At 56.3% G+C, this 16,656-nt stretch overlaps 1 protein-coding gene across 1 annotated transcript in view; it reads right to left on the reverse strand.

Moving 5' to 3' along the window:
- ANGPT4 (angiopoietin 4) overlaps nt 1–16,656 on the reverse strand; it is a 38,490-nt gene extending 21,834 nt beyond the window's left edge. The window contains exon 1 of the mRNA XM_035006100.1: nt 16,113–16,656. Within this exon, the coding sequence (XP_034861991.1) occupies nt 16,113–16,421 (309 nt within the window). The 5' untranslated portion in view covers nt 16,422–16,656. The remainder of the gene's footprint in view (nt 1–16,112) is intronic.

The raw sequence follows: 16,656 nt of genomic DNA on the forward strand, positions 1-16,656 counted from the left end.
TTCCACTGATGTGACTTCTGGAAAGGTCAGAATCCATGGTGTTGCCAGGGACTGGGGTCTGGGGTTGGGAATTGACTGCAAAGGGTCATAGGAGAACTTTCTGGCGTGTTGGCAATGTTCTATATCATGATTGGGGTAGCGGTTGCATAACTGTATGCATTTGTCATGCTCAGAGGACCATATGTTAGAAGGGTGTACTTCACTGTGTGGACTATACCTCAGTAAAACACAAACCCACCGAAACAAGATTCTAAAAAATGTCCCGTATGAAAGTATGGATTATAAGGATAAATATAGTTTCTCAAACGAATCCCTCACCCTCTGAGTGTCATTTATGTATCCACTCAGGAATTTCGTGAGCACCTATTGTGTGCTAGGCCCTGTACTAGGGACTAGGAAATCAGGAATGAGCAAAATTGGCAAGTTTTCTGATTCCAGCACATTTTCACTAAGCCATCGGTTAAATTCCAATAGTGATGAGTGCTCTGAAGGAGATGAGACAGGGCAGTGAGTGGGGTCAGAGGGAGTTTGGCCAGAGTGGCAGGGAAACCCCTCACCGGAGGGGCCGCCTGAGCTGAGAGGCTTGCTAGCTGTGGCAAAGTCAGGAGGAAGGGAATTCTAGACAGAGGGAAGGGCAAACGCACAAGCCCTGAGGTGTGAGTGCGTCTGGCGTGTTTGAGAATCAGAAAGAGGTCCATTATGGCGATCTGCCCTGCCTGTCTCTTCCTTGGAAAATGGTGCATGAGGTTCATATTTGGAAAAAGCGTTTTGTCAACGACAGATAAAAGCCAACGAGGGAAGAGTAGTTAGTGCTTTGTATCTGATGAGCCTGGGTTCGAATCAAAGCTCTCAACTTAGTGGCTGTATGACCTTGGGCAGGTACCTCTACCTGTCTGGGCGTCTTCTCTAGAATGGGAGTAATCTTGGCTCCTATCTCTGGGTTGTAGGGAGGAGGAGGATTCCTGATGCAGCCTACAGAAAGGGCCTGGGGCGTGGTTACATAATCAGCACATGAGAAATTCCAGTATGGCTGTGTCATGGAGGACCAGGTGGCTGTTAAAAAGAAGGAGGTTGACCTTCATCGGAGGCTGTTCTAAAAAGAGGTCTCAGTTATACTCTTGAGTGAAATAAGCAAGATGCAGAACATTTCCCACAGTGGGCCCGCTAATCTCTAACTGAATCAAGCTCTTCCCATGGCGAGGAACATGGGCCACAGACTGCTACCGTGTGGTGCCGGGGCCCATGACTTTGTCACCAGGACACATCCCAGATGTCCTCGTGTCTCACCACAGTGATTGCGGACATCCAGGACATACTCTTTACACTCATCATGACCTCAAAATGATGGAAGGTACTAGATCGTTAGATTTAATGTGTTAACACAGGAGCAATAGGGGACAGTATGACAAATCTGTTTAAAAAGCATTTTGATATCTGTATCCCAAGGCAATGTGTTTCCTTTGTAAATCTATGCACTTAATTTTACATTTGAAAAAATCTTCTTCAGAGAGAGGGTCCAGGTCACAGCACCTTCTGCTGAAAAGCCTGCTGTGGCTCCCACGTTAACAGAGAAAACCCGGAGAAATAGAGAAAACAAACCAGTTCCTCGTAAATTCCTTTCCAGGAGAAAAAAATGTCTGTGCTTTGGAAACAGGCAAAACTGCCCAAAAGAGCAGGATCCAAACTGGGCTGCACTGGAGGTGGGGGTGGGGGGAATTAGGGTCAAGCCAGCCAGGCTGAACCCAGGCCCCAGGGTACAGGGTGGGGGGAGATTAGAGCCTGGCCTGATGACGGAGAGGAAAGCAGCCCCCCCACCAGGGACCCGAGCCCAGGCAGGAGGGATATGGAAGCTTGAAAGACCTGCAGGGACCACACAGCCGGCCCTATTTCCTATATGGGGAAACTGAGACCCCAATCAAGAAAGCACTTTGTAGGAGGCTGCACACAAGCGTTAGTGTAGCCAGACCTGTGAAAATCTGAAAGAACAGAACTTTGATAGCTTTGTGTGTGTGTTTCAATTTAAATGTGTATTTTTATCATTTTAATTTTTTTTTTTTGGAATGGGTTATATGAGCAATTTGTTCAAAAGTCCAAGGTCTCAAAGGATGTGGAGTGCTAACGCCTCTCCCAGCCCTGCCCTGGTTCCCCTCCCACAGGCCACTGAAGGACGTGCGGGGCTCCCTTCCAGGGAGGCTCGATGCATGTGCCTGCAGCGAGCTCGCTCACATGCCCCGCACTGAGGGCTCATAAAACGTCCGCTCCCCATTCTGCACCTGCTGCTTCTCTCCGAGTACGCAGTGTGTCCATCCAGAGAGCCCTGCCTCACGGCCTTAACAGCTGCATGGCCCTCCACCTGCGGCCACCACTGTTTGCACATCAGTTCCCCGACAGCCGGGCTCATCTCCAGGCTTTTGCCATCACGCCGGGGCTGCTGGGAATATCCTTGCCCACAGGTCACCTAGCTCTCCTGCACGGCTGCGTCAGGCATAAGTCCCTTGACGCAGAACTGCTGAGTTCAAAGGCATGGACACTTGTGATGTGAACAAACGGCTCTTGGCAGAGGTCATGTCTGTGGTTTCCGTGCTGGTTTTAGAGGAGGGGCCCCGGGGGGGCTGCAGCAGGGGCCACGGGAGCCAGAGAGTTGCCCCACCGGGTCCTCCCGACATACATCCACAGCCCCGAGCTCAGGAGCACCCCGTCAGGCCTCTTTCTGACTCTGGGGTCTCCCCACAAATGTTACCACCCCGAGACGTGTTACCAGCAAAGGTAAACACCGAGCCCCCGCCCCTCCTTCCCCCACTGTGGCTGCCTGGTTCCTTCCCAACACTCCGCGCATCTGAAATCACAGCAGTGATCTCCTAGCTGTCCGATTTCTCCCTGGGACTATCAGCCCCAGGCTCGAAGGGCTGCCACGGTCACGGCCACATCCTCCGTGCCTCAACCGGTCCCCAGCACACGAGAGACACTTAGTCAATATTTGTTGAAAGGACAAATAGGTCGGTTTTACATCAGGGGCGTCGGATTTCCACTGAATAACTGGCTGCTGGAAATAAGTTTGGACCTCCCCGCCGAGCCCCAGCTACCGCCGGAGGCCTGGGAGAGGTGAGGCGAGGCCACAGAGGCCAGGAGGCCGGAAAGCGGAGGGACGACTGTAGAGGGGCGACGGACCAGGGCAGAAATGCCAGGGTGGTCGCTGTGTGGTCCTCAACGACTGGATCCCTGGGAGGCCCGCAGCAAGGCAGGGAGCCAGCCTGGGCTGTCTTCGGGAGAAATGTTCTAGAGGTGACCATGACACTCATTCATCTGTTCAACAGATTTGCGCAGATGTGCCAGGACCTGTGCAGGGCACTGGGGAGAGGGCAGCGACTGTCGCAGCCCTCGCTCCTGCTTGAGGGGTGGGCCAAGCTCTGCCCAGTGGCCCGCGTCTCCAAAGACAGGTCTCTGACGCACTAGGTGTGTGAGGGCCTGGCCTCAAGGACCCGACAAATAGAGCCCCTCTCGTCCTTGGCTCTCTCATCATCCCCATTTTACAGGTGAGGCAAAGAAGCACAGAGAAGATGAGCCTGTCGCCCATGTCACACCGCTTCAGAGCGGCAGAAGCTGGCTCGGGATGCAGGCCTTCAGGCCCCAGAGAGCCAACCCTTCACCACTCAGTGGGTGCCTGGAGGCTGCGAGACTCCAAGACTCCAGGCTCCAAGGAGCTCACCGCCTGGCCTGCACGACTTGCATCATCGGTCCCTCACCGGGCCGGGACCCACCACTTCGACAGTGACACATCATAGAAATATCCGAGTGAGGCTTTCATGGCTACGTCATTACGTTTTGGCTTCTACCTTCTTGGCTCTCTGGCTTGTGGGGACTCATGTCCTGAGGACCCTCAAGCAGCCCTGCAGAGGGGCCCTTCTGCAGAGGCGTGGAGGCCCCCCCCACGGCAGGCCAGCACCCCCTACCAGCCCTGGGAGTGGGCTGCCCGGAGCCTGGTCCTCCAGCCCCAGGGGAGCCTCTAGAGGACCCCGGCCCCGGCTGGCCTGTGAGTACAGCCACAGGAAGAAAAGCCGAGTCAGAGCTGCTTGTCAAGCGGCTCCTGGATTGTGGACCCTCAGAGACTGAGAGATAGTAACTGTGTATGGTTCTCTTAAGCTGCTCCGTGTTTGGGGGGAATGTGTTGTGCCACTAGATAAGGAGTACGTTACTTTTGTGGTGGTCGCAGGGGTCAGACCCTCTTGCTCCCAGGGGCTGACCCCCTTGCTGGGCGCATCACACCCCTGCCCCGCCGTCCCCATGACTCGGTTTCCTCAATTTTGCGATGAGGCGATGGCCCCCCCGATGGCCAAGGGTTGGCCCGTCCTCCTCTGCCTTGCTCCAGCCCCTTCCCATCCCCCTGTGGGCCCACACAGGCCCTGACCCTGTGGCTCTGAGCAGCCAGGCCCAGCCCTCCTGGCTGCTTTCCCCTCTGTTGCTCTTCTTCTGGGTCAGGGCACAGAGAGCACGGAGCGAGCGGGCCGGGGGCCAGGGGTGGAGCGTGTCAAGGACCAGCGGGCTGTTGTGCAGGGAGGCGTTGTGTGGCTTTCAGCTCAGCCCACAATTCCCGGCACAGGCCGGCCTTCTCCAAACTTCCCGCTGCAGCCCTGGGTCTGGCGGGGGCCTGGGGTGCTGAGTCAGGCGCTGGTCCAGTCACAGCTTTGCCATTTCCTTTCTGTGCCAGTGATGGAGCTTCTCTGGGCCTCAGTGGCCTCATCAGAGAATGGGGCTCATTGTTTCCTCTTGGCAGAGGGACCAGGGGAATAAAGGAAGCCAGTGCTGGAATCTGTGCCCCACGGGGGTTGGGTTTCTTCCATTTTGCTCACTGGTGTAGCCCCAGGGCCTAGCGCGGCACCTGGCACGTGGAGGGGCTTACCAATATTTGTCCAATATTTGTGGCTGTCCTGCTCTCTGAGCCTCACCTCATGTGAGGTGTGTGTATGTGTGTGTGGATATGGGCTGCCTAGTGTCTGTCCAGGTCAAAGAAGCCACAGGGAGAAGAGGAGGGGAATGGGGAAGAGAGTGCAGGGGGAGGAGCAGCTGGGCCTGCATTTGCAGTCTGAACTTGGGGTGCTTCTCAGAAGATGGGAACAGGCTGCCAGGACCTTTGGTCTCCTAAACCTCCACTATCCCTCTGCAGTCATCTGTGTCTCAACCTGGATCTTGGAAGTTTTGTCTAAATGCGGGCCATTAGATGAGACAAGTCCTTATTCTCCCTTGTGCAGAGATTGAGAATTTAGCGGAGAGAAAGTGAAGAAGCACATGTCTCGTAATTGCTCACCGCGCGGCCACCTGAGTACCAGGCCTTACACAGAATGGGGTAGTGTGTCCCTTTTGCTTAGCAAATGTGTATTCGGCACATACTATGTGCTGGGCACTGTTCTGGCCACTATGCTTACTAGATTTTTGTCGCCACTCTCTGTGGTATCAGCCCATTTCACCGATGAGGCACAGTGTGGTTAAGCAACTTGTTCGAGGTCAGGCAGCTTATCATGGGCAAACCCATGGGCAAACGGGCTGTCTGGGAGCAGATTGGCCAGATCACACTTCTGCAAAGTCTCCTTGACTGAAGTGATCATTTGGCAGCATCCTCACCTGCCTCCCAACCCAATCAAGCCAAGCAGGTTCTAGACAGAGGGAGGCCTTGCTGGGGTACCTCGCCATGTGGCACCAGGCTTTCCTGCCAGCACAGCTCTGGTGTATAACTGTTCTTGTCTGATTCCCAGCAGCCTGAAGGAAAAGGGTGACTGTTCCCCACTCGACAAAGGAATAAGCAGAGGCCTGGAGAGGCCGAGCATTGCCTACAGCTGGTAAGTGAGGATTTGAATCTAATGGCTGAGCTCTTGCCACTCACCCATCTTGCATCTTTAGTGTCTGAGGCTGACCCTGAAAACAGGGTGACAGAGGTGGGATCAGGGTTAGGCAAGGCCCTGATGTCCATAGCCACTGCCCTTTGCAGAGCAACCCTCACCGGGCACAGGGCAGAAAAGTGGTTCCATCAGTTCCCAGCACCCAAGGTCCCTAAGAGCAGGGTCAGGCCCAGGGAGGTCTGGTCTGGCCCCTGATGAGCATTCTAGTCTCAGCTTGACCACACTTTTCCTGGCTCTCTATGCTTCAGCCAGAAGGAATGCTTTTCACTACCTCCAAATCATCTTGTTCATTCCACCCCAGGGCCTTTGCACTTGCTATTCCCTGTGACTGGAATGCTTTTCCTTTCCCTTCCTTGCCTGAGAACAGCAATCTACCTTTTATTTATTTTTTATTTTTTTAAAAGATTTTATTTATTTATTTTGACAGAGAGAGACAGTGAGAGAGGGAACACAAGCAGGGGGAGTGGGAGAGGGAGAAGCAGGCTTCCCGCCGAGCAGGGAGCCCGATGCGGGGCTTGATCCCAGGACCCGGGGATCATGACCTGAGCCGAAGGCAGACGTTCAACGACCGAGCCACCCAGGCACCCCCCAATCTACTTTTTAGAGCTCAGCTCTGTCCTTCCTCCAGGTGTCCTTCCTCCATCAAGGTCGGGTCCCCCCTCGCCGCCCTGTTATCTACCCCTAGACCAGGCAAAGCCTTCCTCACAGAGTGTATCATGGTTGATCATTACACATGAGACATTACTAGGTTGGTGTCTCTCCCGCTGCTCCCAGAGGGGATCCCCGGCACAATGCCTAGCATTACAAGCTCTCAATAAACCTCCGTGGAAGGGGCGATTGAGTGGATGCGGAAAGAAGGTGCTCACCTGTGTGTGTGTGCGTGTGTGCTTACGTGCAACCCCACAACTTAATAACTGTAAGGACGCATTAATTTTTCACGAGGTTCATGACCTGCAGTGTGTTGTGTTGCTATAGGGAGGAGGCACAAGATGCCCCCGGCTGGGTGTCAGGAGCCCTGAGTTCTGATCCAACACCTGCCACTGACCTCGGGGTGAATATAGTTGAGTCACTCCCCATGCCCAGGGGCAGTGTCCGCATCTGTAAGATGGGCGGCATAGAGAGGCAGTCCATGTGGTGGCTTACCTGTGAGGTCTGGACCCAGCCCCTGCCTGGGTTCAAAGCCACCTCCTTCACTTCCTAGCCACGTGACCTCTCTGGGCCTCGGTGTCCCCTTAATAAAAGGGGATCGTACAGTCCTCACCGTTTAGGATGTTGTGAGGTTTAATGGATCGATGTTTGTGTGACACGTAGAGCATGCGTGCCTGGCACAGAGGACGTCTGTGGGCATCTGCCACAGCAGCAAACTCATCCCCAAAGAGAGGGGAAACCTCCCCGCGAGCGAGCTGAAGCCGCATTAGGTGCGTGTCTGGATCTTGGCATTCACTGGTCATCTGGGCCTCGCGGCAAACCCGGGCATGAGCTTACCACCGTTCCCAGTTTACAGCTGGAAAAGCTGAAGCTCAGGCCTTTCCCACCTTTGCAGAGTTACACCTCTCACAGCTGTAAGGTTGAGTGGACAAAAGCGAATTGTAGAAAGACCTAGATCGTGTGACACCATTTATATAGGAAACAAATATTATACATTGGTTAGGGAGGGCGAGCCATGGGGTAAGAGGTACCCACAGCGAATTCCCAGTAGCTCTCTCTGGCGGGGAAGGAAGCGGGAGTGGGCAGTTGATGAGCGACACTGGCATTGGGAAGCTTTTGTTTCTTAAGCTGGGTTGTGGGAACGAGGAGTTTTATTTGATTTTTCTCTCTATCTTTTCGTACTTCTAAAACATTTCCGTAGACATTTAAAATGCAGAGAATAAACTGCAAGGAAATTAACTGGGAGGTGACCAGGGAATTGGGATGACAGGTGATTTTTTTTTCCCTCTGTGTCCTCACACACTTCCCGATTTCCCAGCGTTTGCACGCTGGAAGTTCAAAGGCTCAGAAAAGCAAGTAGGCTGTTCGCAGGAGGTAGAGCTGGGACTGGAACCCGGGTCTACCGGACTCTGGAGGAGGGGTCCCAGCTGCCCTATCTGCAGCCCCTCTCCCCCTCGTCTTCGCTCGCAATGGGCCCATTTGCAGCCTATGGGGGTTCCCCTCAGCTGCTTGGAGACTATCTTCCTTCCTTCAGCCCCACTAGGTGGTCACACTGGAGACCCCAGAGTGACGGACCAGAGACAGGAGTGAAGGGCCACAGGGCTCTGCTGGCCTAAGCTTCCGAGGTTCTGCTCCACTGTCCAAAGGGAGGTAGTTTTGCTTTCAGCTTCAGGGTCCCCAGACATCCCCTCGCCCATGGACCCCACCGGATCTCTGCCTGCTTTGCCCTATTCTGTCCTCCTCTGAGGTACTTGTGTTCATGATCCCTACTTTGCAGATGAGGAAACTGAGGTCCAGGGAGGGGATCACACAAGGCACGATGTGGAGAAGCTGCAGTTGAATTCCTGTGCTCGCTCCCAAGTGGACCCCCTCGCTGCGCTGTGCGCTCCAGGCATGTCAGCCATTCCCGGCCCCGCGCGTCTCTTCCTCTGTGCCAGGCACCGTACCCGGCCCTGCGCATGGGCTAACTCATGTAATCACGATAACCTGCAAAGCGTCTTCTATCAGTTTCCCCATTTCACAGATCAGGAAACTGAGGCACAGAGTGGCAAAGTGATTGAGAACACACAGCCAACAAGCCGTGGAGCAGCTGGGATTCAAACTGAGTCGGTGGGAGGGGAGGGCGGTTCCAAGGTCCACGCTCTGCCTCTGTGGGATTTACTCTGGGCTCTGGCCAAGGATGGGGGATACAATGGCGAGGATGCCCAAGTGGAAGTTCTGGGTCCCCTCGGCTTTCAAGAGCTGCCGATGCTGGCTGAGGTGCTAACCGAATCCTCTCTGGCAGAAGAGCTTTCCAGAAGCCCTCGGTGGCTGAGGGGCTCATGGGGAAGGGAAAAATCTAGCATCGGTGAGTTTCTCTCGGGTCCACGGTCCTCTTGGTTCTGCAGGCCCCAGCTGGGTGTCCGGGGACCAGACTGCACGGGACATGTCTGGTTTATTAGCCAGGAACCTGGTCTAAGTGCCCAGAGCATGGGTTTGGGCAGCAGACTGCCTGAGGGTTAAATCTGACCTCACCTTTTCTGGCCATGTGACCTGGGGCAAGTCACCTAACCTCTTGGTGCCTCAGTTTCCTGATCTGTATAACAGTAAGTGCTCAATACACGCTGGCCTTAAATTCTGTTATCTTTCTTTTATCCTAGACTCTCTCTAGGAAACAGCGAGTGTTTGGAGTTTCACTTTTCGGAGGAACCAGCTGATGCAGGTGGCTTCCCCGGGGTCCCACAGCTGGTCAGTGGCACCACTGGGACAAGACCCCTCGACTCTGGGGCCATTCCAGACATTTCAGAGCTGACTCTGAGGTTAAGCAAACGCTCAAAAGCCAGAGGTGCAGACTTAGGGGGCTGACCTGGGGCCTGTTTTCTCATATTTCCTGCCCTAGAAGACAATGGGGAAGAGGGTCTGTGTGCGTCCCAGCCCCGCTGAGCTGTGGGGCCTCGGAGGAGAGAGCCAGAAATGCACGGCCCTGCCCCCATGGGATGGCCTGGCCAGGGAGCTTGAACAAATAAACCTGTCCCTCTGGGGGAAGCTGCTGGGGGTGGGGGGAGGAAGCTGCTTGAGGGGCCACTGCCCCCGTGGCTCCCTCGGTCATCCCTAGGCCAAGGGCATCTGTACCAGCCATTTCTAGGCTCCCTTCTTGGAAAAATAACCCCATTTCTCCAAGAAGCAGATGCTGTTCTTCCCCCCACCCCCACCCTCCCAGCCCCAAACTGCTTAGAAAGCCGCCAGCGGTGAGGTTAGGAAACCAAACCCCAAGACATTCTGTTCGGCAACTGAGATTCATTTCTTGTTTGGATAACCGAAGGCCTAAAATGCCAAGAATTTACGGGCAGCCTGGGGAGGCTGGGGCAGCTGGGAGTCCCGGGCCAATTTGGGAAGGTCTTGGGCTGGGCCAGGAAGCCACGCTGCGCTCTGCTGGATGCGCTTTTGACCCACATCCAGCCAGGCAGGGCCTCGCAAGCGCGGGGTGAGGTCTTGAGTTCTTTTGAGATTTGGCGTCGGGGATCTGGAGTGAGCAACAGAGGCTGGGGCAGTGCCAGGTTGGGAAGCTCCTGTCCAGCCCCTCCTCCCTCCCCACTTGGCTTTGGGGTGCAGAGACGGAAGAGAAAGAGGGTCCAGCTGAGCACCCTGGCCGAGGGATGGGCACTGGCCATTGGCTTGGGGGTCCTGGGTCCTCCGGGGTGGACAGAGCCTGTGGACACCCAGGAAGGTAGAGACAGGAGGGCCGGCCGGCCCAGGGAGCAGGGAGGGAAGGATCTGAGAGAGAGACAGGGAGAGACCTCGGGGAGAGGCCACCAGGCAGGAGGGAGAGCCACCGAGTGACAGAGACACCCACAGAGTTAGAGGCAATGTCAGGGCCACGGTGAAGGCCCCAGGAGAGTGACCCACAAGAGGCAAAGGGACACAGAGATAAAAAGGGAGGGGCAGAGACACGTGGGGAGGTGGGCAGAGAGGGCCAACTGTCACTGGGATGGGGAGAGAGCCGAAGGTCCCACGGTTTGGGGGCCCTGCTCCCGGGACTCCAGCAGCTGAGAGGCAGTTGGGCTGCCCGTGGGTGCTGGGGGTGGGCCAGGGAGCTTGCGTGCTTGTGTCTGGCCCGGATTTCCCTGCTCTCCTCATCTATAGAATGGGTCCTGCAACGGGAGAAGGCAGAATAGGGCACTTTCTGGCAGAGACTGGGATCAACTCAGGGGATGACAGTAACAAGAGTGACCCTACACTGAGCACCCATTCTTTCCCGGTCTGCTTCTCTTCAGCCCACATCAAACTCTCAGCATCACGCCGATGAGGCACTGAGCGCAGGGCCAACGCTAGGTCTGTCCGCCCACCCCCTCAACATTCCTGGCTGCAGCTTTCCACCCAGATGAGGGGGTGGAGCAGAGCCAGGACCGATAGCCAGCCGACTCCAGACGTGAGTCATTAGGGCAGAGGCTTTCCAGGGAAAGGGAGGAGGAGGAGAAGAGAGGAGGTGGAGGAAGGGGAGAAGAGTAGAAGGAAGAAGTGGGGAAGGGGGTGGGGTACAGGGGAGGGGAGTGAGGAAGAGGGAGAGGGAGTGGTTCCCCGACCCATGGACCCTGAGCATAGGCGAGAGGACACCAGCCATGGCCAGCTCCATGCTGGGAGAAGAGAGGGAGTGTCTGGGATTCAGGAATTCTAAGGCCCTAGGGAACACCCCACCATCTCTCAGGTCTTGCCTCCCCCACCTCCTTGGCCCCCTCCAGAGTCAGGAGAAAGGACCTGGAGTTTGGAGTGAGAGTCCAGGCTAGCTGTCACTGCTGGGTGACTCCGGCAAGTCCCTTCCCCTCCCTGGCCTGTTTCCTCACCTGTGTACAGGGGTTGGGGGGTGGGGAGGACAGGGCTGGAGCCAGGGGCAGGGGCTGAGCACGTCCTGGCCACTGGCGGCTTGCAGCAGGGAGGGGCTCCCCTGCGCCCACTCTGATGATTGGAATCTTGCCGAGAGCTCAGTCTGGCTAGGCCAGTCCTCTCCGCTCATCCCCAGTAATCCCTAATGGCAATGGTGGTGATGACGATGCTTCTACATCAGAATATTTTGAAACTCATTTTTTTCCTCCTCTGGGATGTTACTGCAGAAACCAAGAAGAGGCCTTCGAGTTTCAAAGACTGAGATATGCCCAGCCCAAGGGCATGAAGGGGGCCTTCAACCAAGAGCAAACACCCGCTTGGACCCCAGCAGAGACCAGGCAGGACTGCGGAGCCCTAGAGAATACCAGCACGGACGAGTGACATTCCCAGCCCCGAGGTTATTGGACTGGGGCCATTGGACTGACTTGTCCGAGGTTGAGCTGCCCTCACCCGGCAGTGCCGGGCTCAAACTAGAGATGCGGTTGAATGAAGTAAAAGCCCATTGATCCACCGCATCTGGTGCGGTGTTCACGGAGCATGCTCTCTGCCTGGACAGCAGGCTAAGAGCGACGTGGGAGCCGCCTCAGTGGTCCTCCCGGCCATCCCCCCGCATGTTGCCATTTGCTCCACTTTGCAGATTGGGGAAACTGAGACTTGCTCATCCGCAGCCATGTGGCAAGTGTCAGGCCGGGATGTGAACTCAGGTCGGCCTGGCGCTCTCTGCCCCGTGGTGCCCCATGGACATCTGGAGAGGACATTGCACTTCAGGCTGAAGAGGTGGCCTGGGGGACCTGACCTGAAAGCCACTGGTTTAAATTCATCCTTTGGCTCAGCCAGTGTTGCCCAAGTACCAGGCACCCAGGGGAGTCACGGAGGGATGAGCAGGTGAGGCTCAGGGTAGAGAAGCCAGCGGGGAGGTGACAAGGCCTGAGCAGGGTGGCAGCTGGGTAGACAAGAGGATGCACCACAAGGAGACAGGCCAAGGCCACAGGAAGGGCAGGACCTGCTGCCTGGGGTCAGGCGGCATGGACACCCCAGGGCCGCAGAAGGCCTTAAACAGAGACAGGTAGGCAGGGAGGGAAGAGCTGAGTGTCAGGCAGCTTTGGGGTTGAGGCACCATGGCCTCTCAGAGGGGAGACAGCTGCGGGGTCAGGGTCATGGATTTGGGGCTCGGGAGACCATCAGATACTGATTTGGTGTCATCATGGGGCAGATGGGAGACAGTGCTGCAGGAGCGGTGGGGGCAGCCCTGGGGACAGTACCATCAAATGTGAGAGGAAAGGAAGAGTGGGAACAGAGTCTTGGGAAACACTGGCATTTCAGGGTGGGGGAGGCCCGGAGCGACGGGAGGGACTCAGGGACGTTCACGCATCCGTGCGTTCGTTCACTCCAAAAGATGTGTATGGAGCCCCTGCCCTGTGCCAGGCACTGTGCTAGGCTCTGGGCACTCAGTAGTGAACAAAGCACCTATGATCCTTGCTCTCTTGGAGTTCACAGATCAACAGAAGTGCTTTAAGAATGGGCAGTGAGAAGTGCTAAGAGAGAAAACCAGGGGCGCCTGGGTGGCTCAGTCGTTAAGCGTCTGCCTTCGGCTCAGGTCATGATCCCAGGGGCCTGGGATCGAGCCCCACATCAGGCTCCCTGCTCCGTGGGAAGCCTGCTTCTCCCTCTCCCACTCCCCCTGCTTGTGTTCCCTCTCTCGCTGTCTCTCTCTGTCAAATAAATAAATAAAATCTTAAAAAAAAAAAAAAGAAAAGAAAAGAAAACCAAAGCTGGGTTGAGGGGATATAGAGTGACGGAGGGAGGGTGGCTGTTTTAAATGGAGTGAACAGGGAGAGCCTCTCTGAGGAGGTGACATTTAAGCAGAGACCCAAGGGAGGTTGGGTGAGCCATGTGGGCATCTGGGAGGGCTGATGTTCTAGGGACTAAGGATTTTTGCTTTTATTCCAAAGAGATAGGAGCCCCAGGAGGGTTTTAAGCAGAGGAGGGACAGGATCTGACTTAGGATCCCTCTGTCTGCTGAGGAAACGGACTGTGGGGGCCAGGGTGGAAATAGGGAGCCCAGGGTGGCTGCCATGATGACTGTCCAGGTAGGAGATGGAGGTGGCTGGTGCAGGGTGGGGCTGTGAAGGGAGGGAAAGCCGTTGGGAGGTAGGTCAGAGGAGGCATGTTTTGTGGCTGAGGACTTGCTGATGGAGACAGTTTTTGGAAAGATGGTACTGGTCAGCAACATTAAATTTGTCAGGAGATCAAGTATGATGGAGACTGAGCCGTGGCCATTGCGTGTGGGAGGTGGCATGTGGGACGTGACTTTTGGGGGAAGGAGTACATGGGATGTGAGGAAGTGGAGGCAGAGTGTGTGGACTTCTGAGAGCTAGGCCAGAAGTCAGAGAGAGTGTGGGTTGGAGAAGAGACCTGTTTCCTCTACTCGTCCTTACTCTACTTCCTTTTTTTTTTTTTTTTCTTTTACCATGGGACATACTTGGACGGGATCAAGCACTGAGGGGAAGAATCAGCAGAGGAGGAACACAGGGGGGATAGTTGGCTTGGGGACTGCAGGGGGATGCAGGGGGATGGAATCTGCATCCTAGGAAGGAGCAGTGGGCCTTGGCCCATGGAGGAACCTCTTCCTTCTGAGCCGGAGAAAAGTCCTGGGGACTGGTGGATACATGGGTGAACCTGCAGGTGTGGGAGAGGCAGCTGAAGGGTGGCTCGCCCTTTGTCCCCATTTCTCACTGAAGCAGGGGGTTGTTGGTCTGGTGAGAGCATGGGGGGCAGTAAAGATGGAGGCTTGAGGAGGAGGCGAGGTTTGGAGTGACCCTCATGGAACGGGAAACACACAGATTTCTGGGCAGCATGGAGCCCCCACTGGATTGGCTCCAGCGTGTGAGGCAGACTGGCAGTGTTGCAGGGCAGGTGGGTGGGAGGGCAGGTGGGAAAGGGACTATGGGAAGATGGTGAGTGGGGGGTTGAGGTCAGGGCAGAAATAGGCAGGAGGTTAAGTATGCATGCACGTGGGTGTATATGCAAGTGTGTGCAAAGCAGTTTGGTTAGTTACGTGTAGGGCAGTGTCTCCACCTTGGGGATGGATAAACCCAGGTGTGCTCAAGGCAATCCTTTGGAAGACAGAGGAAACTACCAGAACTTCAATTTACATGATTTTGTATGTCATCGTTTTGAAAATGGAAGGTTCCATTTCATTTTGTTTTATTCCCTGTACTTACATGAATATGAGTACATGTGCAAAGAATATTAAATAAATGTGCACATATCAGGGGAGTGGATGTTGTTTGATGATTGGGCACATGATTTGAAAAGTTTGGAAACCAAGGAGTAAGAAAGCACTGCTCCTTGGAGTGGTACCCTGTCACTTGCTATGTGCTGCTTAATACATCCGAAGGCTCTAGGAATCGGACCACTTCCCTCCACCCCGTGCCGCAGCTCAGACTGTCCCCTGCACCTGGGGCCTGGGTCTCATTCCCTCCCTCCATTGCTCCCACTTAGGCACTCCTGCCAGCCCTGTCTTGGAACCCACAGGACGCCTTTCCTGCCCCCAGGCCTGTGCAGGGCCACGCCGGCTTTGTTCATCCCTGTACTCAGTGCCTTGTCGAGGGCCCGGCACACAGCGGGTGCTCAGAGTGTTTGCTGAAAGAATGAGGACAGAAGACTCTAAAGCGGTCCGGGCCTTGGGCCAGAGCAGCCTGGGGTGTCCTCAACTCCTCATTCTCTGCCACCCCGTCCCTGGTTCATCAGCAGGGCGATTAGCCCCCCTGCAGAATAAAGCAGGTTCCCCCCAGCCCGGTCCCGCTCCATCCAGGCATCCATCCCCTCTTGCCTGACAGCTGAGCAGGCTCCTCCTCCCGCTCCCAGCATGCACCCTGCCCCCACACTGTATTTTGTTCAGAACAAATCAGCTGTGTCTCCTCTCCAAGGCCTGCACTGGCTCCTGAGATGCTCAGAGCTAGAGCCAGAGTCCTCCCAGTGGCCCCCACGGCCCGGTGCGCCCTGCCTCCCCTCCCCTCCCCTCTCAGATCTGCTCGCTTGCCCCTCTCTCCCCTCCTTCTCTGCTCCAGCAGCCCTGGTCCCCGCTGTTCCCCAGACACCCTGACTGCATTCCCACCTCGCAGCCTTTGCACTTGCTGGCCCCTTTGTAGCGAACGCGCTCCCCGCAGGTACCCACATGGGCTGCTCCATTACCTTACTTGTTCTCTGGGTTCAAACATCACCTCCTCCAAGAAGCCCTCTTGGATTCTCTGACCTCAAATAGCCACCCCGTCACCCCTTGCCCTCTTCCCTCCTTCATTTTGCTTCACCATCTGACACGGGAGATATTTATCGCTCATCTCTTTATGGCCTCTTTCCCCCACCAGGCCAGCAGGGGACATATTGTTCTGTTTACTGTTATATCCCTGGCACCCAGGGTGGGCCAGGCCCGGGATCAGAGCTCAGCGGATTTCCCTCAGATGAGGGAACGAAGGCTGTGAGGCAGCCACGTTTCCAGCTCTGAGCCTGCCTCGTCTTGCTGTGTGGCATCAGGGCCATCCCTGTCCCTCTCTGTTCCTCATTACCCCAATTTGTACAATTCAGAGACATGAGTTTGATCAGCCTGGCCTTTGTGCAGGGGAAGACCTCTGGGGAGGACGCCCCACCTATCCGTCGGGACAGGCCCCCCTGGCTCCCCTCACCGCGCCCCTGCAGAGGCCCAGCCCTTACCTTCTGCAGCCACTGTGTGTTGTTCTCCAGCACCTTCTCCAGCTGTCGCACTCGCTGGGCCGGCCAGTCGGCTAGGTTCAGTGCGGCGGCCGGCGAGTCCCTCTGGAGGCTGTTGGAGCCCCCGAAGGCCTCCGGCTCCGGCGGGCAGGGCTCCGGCTCGGGCAGCACGAAGGTGTAGCTGCACTGGCCATGCTGGACGCGGTGTGCCCGGCGGCGCCCGCTCGCCTCCTGCCCCCTCCGCTGGGCCACCGACCCGGCGGCCACGACGAGGAGGAGGCCGCCCAGCAGCATGGCCGGCCGGGAGAGCATCGGAGATGTGGCGAGGGCGAGGGCTGTGGGCTCAGAGCCCCCAGGGCGCTCCGCCTGCCCACCGCCGGGCTCCCCGCCCAGGATGGGCCGCCGCCGTGGCCAGCCGAGGACAGGCCTGCGCGCGGAGCCGTGGCAGCGACAAACCCCTGCTTGGCCGAGCTCTGTCCAAGCAGCTATTTATACTTGCTCCAAATACCACAGCTGCTCGGCTTCCTCCCACCGCCTCTGCTCCCCG

The sequence above is a fragment of the Mirounga leonina genome, unplaced genomic scaffold, assembly GCF_011800145.1.
Source record: "Mirounga leonina isolate KUSES-001 unplaced genomic scaffold, KU_Mleo_1.0 Mir_150, whole genome shotgun sequence".
NCBI classification, from domain to species: domain Eukaryota; kingdom Metazoa; phylum Chordata; class Mammalia; order Carnivora; family Phocidae; genus Mirounga; species Mirounga leonina.